The sequence below is a fragment of the Poecilia formosa genome, unplaced genomic scaffold (assembly GCF_000485575.1).
Source record: "Poecilia formosa unplaced genomic scaffold, Poecilia_formosa-5.1.2 Scaffold352, whole genome shotgun sequence".
In the NCBI taxonomy this organism is placed as follows: Eukaryota; Metazoa; Chordata; class Actinopteri; order Cyprinodontiformes; family Poeciliidae; genus Poecilia; species Poecilia formosa.
Window position 1 is genome coordinate 731,801 of NW_006800291.1, and position 4,166 is coordinate 735,966.

The following is a 4,166-nucleotide window of genomic DNA, read 5'->3' on the forward strand; positions in this document are numbered from 1 at the left end:
ATGAAACCCTGAGGTGGCAAGCATTTTAAATAATTTACAGTCTCATTTGCAGAACTAAAACTTATTTTTGCCAGGGGTGTGAGATCAACTGTACATTAACATTTACAGAAGTTATTTATCTGACATCTCTGTGTTTTCCTGCCACACAAGAAAACATAAAACTGTTCAAAGTGAACCAGTTCTCTTCATTAGCATAACAGAAACAAGCAAATAGAAGAAGCTTAGACTGCTGCTGTTAAAAGACACAAATGTGAATGACAGAGTACAGAAACAGCCAGAATGTTTCTGTAGAATTGCTGATCTATAGCTGAGAAACACACATGTACTTATGCCTGTTTCAATGTATAAGTACATTGCATTGTATAATAACTTATCAATTTACAAGAACAGCACTTTAGAAACTAACAGTTTTTCTATTTCTGTCTCAAGAAGGAAAAGATTCAGCAAAAACATGTTAAAGCAAGAGCTAACCATAAACGTCTGACATTTATCCAACACACCAACTACACAGTAAAAGTGTCAGGCAGGTTTCAAAGCACCACTCCTCCATTTCTCCCTCAGCCAGATAAATTACCTTGGAGTTAAATTCTGTCCCAGTCCAGCGGCTTCCCAAAGCCATGAGTTAGAAGTTTGTTTTCTCGTTCAAAGAGCCTAAATGTGACAGAAGGACTTGCATTTTGTTTCACTCCTATCTGTTTCGTTCAGCATCCTCTCCTTCCTGCTCGGCAAGTTACTGCCCCTGTCGTTGCTTTGCAACTTTTACCATGACTCATCGTTTTACACTGCACTATTTCCCATTAAGCTGAAGCATTTAGATGCATAAAATGGTTTAGAAAACACAGACAGCTACCTGAGGAGTCCTGTGGACTTTCTGAGCGCTGCTGTGTCGAGGTGATGGTGGTTTAACAGATTCTGTAAAAGTTGAGGATTTGGATCCCAACACCTGAAATATTTTCTTGTCCACTTTCCCAGCGTATCCATGCAATGTCTGACCTTTAGGAGAAAACTGAAGCAAACAAAAAGGTTTAAGACATGATTTCTACATTGTACATTGTACATTTCTACAATCTTTTCTTCTGTCAGGTGAGATAGTTACCATTTTACTTTAGGGATACAGAAATAAATAGGGATGTCCTGATCCAATCAAAGTATCATCCTGTGATTTTGATAAGAGGATCTTTCAGATTGATTAAACTCCTCACAGCCATTTACAATGGCTGTGAGGAGTTTAATCCCTGTCTCACTGGGGCTGACAGGGAGTGTTTTCTTGTATAACAGCTGCTATTTTATAAGCCTTGAACTTTATTCTGCTGAGCTAAGACATATGAGCTGGAAAGAGAGACGGTATTGGCTGCAGCACAACGTGTCTGTGTCATGTGACCATATCTCTATGTCTACCTTAACCCTCAACAGAACGGAAACTGAGGACATAAAATTAGCAAAATTAGGAAGCAGAACTGCTCTTCCTGTAAGGTTTGTCTTATTTACTGGAATGACACTGAGACATGCTACATGCTGAATTATCAACAAGTCCTATCAAAACAGACAAGAATAGCCTAGCAAACTGTACAGAATGAAAACGTTAGCAGCAAGGGTGATATATGAGTTTATTTGAGACCAGAAATGTGTGTCAGGTGAGATATATATTTAGAAATAAAATGTTGTTATCCAGAAATCCCTGTTCAGACAAAATATCTGACACTGTCAAGAAAAATGGAAACTGCAGTGAGAATCATGACTGGAACACAAGGGTTGTAGCAAATATCTACAGATAAATTATTGAGGTCGATTATGAAAACAAAGAAATAAAATCCTTATTGAGACATTCCTAATAAGTTAAAAAGTTATTTGAATTTCCTTCCTTACCTTTGGATCTGGGGGCTTTATAGGAAGACACATAGTGGACAGCTTGACATCTTCATAGGGGTAATCCCTGATCCCATCATCTGCAGGTAGACAGTCACTCAACATGTTAGAGAGAAAAACTGGAAGATTTAAATCATATCAGATGATCTGACATGTCTAAAAACCTTCAAAAACACAATGCAGATTTTGGTGGAAGACTGCCCACTGAAAAGCAGAAAAAGGTCTTAGCCACATCCCAGAAATCAGAAATATTTCTAAACATTTCTTCTTTTGGATAACATATCTTAATGAAAAAATCCATACAAAACAAAAAGACTAAGAAAAAAGTGACTTGTAAGTGTATTTCTAAATAGCTCTAGTGGGAAATGACTGATGTCTTATTTTGCCATATTTTGAAAGAAAGATCATAACTGACAGCAGCCAGAGGCTGTGAGATTACCACGTTCCAGGAAAGCTCATACTAAAGATGTCCATTTAACCCACGGCAGCCGCCCACCAGCCAAGGATTTCCTGCCTTTGCTGTTACATTAACAGAACTGACTGATCATAATCTGGAAATAAATTCAATTACTACACCACACAGTCAATGCATGGAGTTTAGCTTACACACAATATCCTCATAAATATTGTCATCAGAGTAGGCATGGTAGAGGTCAGGGTGGACCTCTCTGTTTCCCACAGTGCCCTGCTGCGCTGTCAGGCGGGTTGCATCTTCATACTCAAACGACTTCCTGCAGTAAGGACACAAGGAAAATTAGTTCAATACTCGATTTTAGTTCTATATCGTCTAACATCACATCTTTTAAGGCAGTTCTCTGAGCTGTCTTTAAGCTTCTGCTGAGCTTAAAAAAAACTTCAACCGAATAATCTGCAGAATATTGACAATCTTCTATGTAGTTTTAGTAAAAAAAAAAAAAACTGTTTCTGGTTTGAAAAAGCCCCAGAAAAGTTCCTCTGTGATGCAAAGCATGAAAACGACGATAAGCTTTCATGAAATTCAGTGACAGAGCATTCTTACCACATATGCTGAGACCAAAAAGGAATTTCCTAATTAATTATCTCTGAATGTTTTTGTAATGTAGAACAGCAGCAGCCAGAAACAGAAACTGTTTCTTAACTGCGTTTCAGGGTCATGTAATATTTTCTCCCCATGGAGGTATTTTGCAATGGATAAAAACAGACGGAGATACTGACTTAATTTGAAGCTATAAAACAAAGAGTCACATGGAAAAAAAACCCCAAATAAATATAAACAGTTAAAGTGGAAGGACAAAAGGTGTAAGTTCACTTAGCTTTTAAAAGTCTATTTTTGTGCAAATTTAATGTTAACTACAGTGAAAAAAAAGATGTTGAATGTCCGTAATTCTCCTGATAATAAATATTAGCTACACAGCTCATTTACTTAAGTGGTGCATGTGGACTGTTTGTGTTTGTAAATGTTTATGGCTTGGACCCATCTGTGCTATCAAACTGGGCCCCATCTAGACAATAGAGAAGAGAGCTGCCAGACGGCATGTGACCCCAGCCAGCAATTAAAATCTGACAATACAACCGCTCAGCCACCCCCCAGGTAGGGACCCAACCACAAAACTAACCCCCCAGGCAAAAAACAATAAAAAAACTATTCAATAAGAGCATGTAAAGACAACAGATCCTCAGTAGGGCTCCAAATACTGCAGTAACCTACAGTACTGCAGGTTACTGTACCAAACCTACAGTAAAAGTACTGTAGGTTTGGTATAAAATCAAAGCGGTCTTGACTTGTTTATTAGTCAGCTCTGCAAACACAAGAAGGCAACTAGAGAACTTCTTCCTTTCTGACTTCAAAATATGAGTCTCAAAAATGATACAAGTTATGTTGAAAATGCACATCTTTAGGTGCTCATAATAATAACTCCAACATATTCATTAGCCTCAGAAGTGAGGACTATGATTTATGGATATGAGAACTGATGTCATATGATGTCAGATACAGAAATCAGTGGGATTTGGTACCGTATTTTCTGCACTAAAAGGCGCACCGGATTATAAGGTGCGCCTTCAATGAATGGCCTATTTTAAAACTTTTTTTCATATACAAGGCGCACCGGATTATAAGGCGCATAGAATAGATGCTACAATAGAGGCTGAAGGTCCGTTATGCATCCACTAGATGGAGCTGCACTAAAGGGAATGTCAACAAAACAGTCCAACTCCAGCCAGGGAAGAAGGCCTTCCACTACTGGGCCGGGGCGTGGCCGGACGATGGTCACCCTTCTCTGTTCGCGGACAGCATGTTCGTGGAGAACGTGGTGCTAAAT

The 4,166-nt window shown here is 38.6% G+C and overlaps 1 protein-coding gene across 6 annotated transcripts in view; it reads right to left on the bottom strand.

Moving 5' to 3' along the window:
* The window catches only part of dennd2c (DENN/MADD domain containing 2C), a 29,879-nt gene extending 27,154 nt beyond the window's left edge, over window positions 1–2,725 (bottom strand). For 2 of the 6 annotated variants that reach the window (XM_016661994.1, XM_016661992.1), the window contains exons 1-3: window positions 2,473–2,716; window positions 1,867–2,070; window positions 851–1,006 (exon numbers count right to left, since the gene is read on the bottom strand). In XM_016661994.1, the coding sequence (XP_016517480.1) occupies window positions 851–1,006; window positions 1,867–1,971 (261 nt within the window). In that variant the 5' untranslated portion in view covers window positions 1,972–2,070; window positions 2,473–2,716. Of the gene's footprint in view, window positions 1–850; window positions 1,007–1,866; window positions 2,071–2,472 lie in introns of all 6 variants that reach the window. The other 4 variants (XM_016661991.1, XM_016661993.1, XM_007574448.2 and 1 more) reach the window with 4 other exon arrangements.
* Between the last annotated feature and the right edge of the window lie 1,441 nt (window positions 2,726–4,166).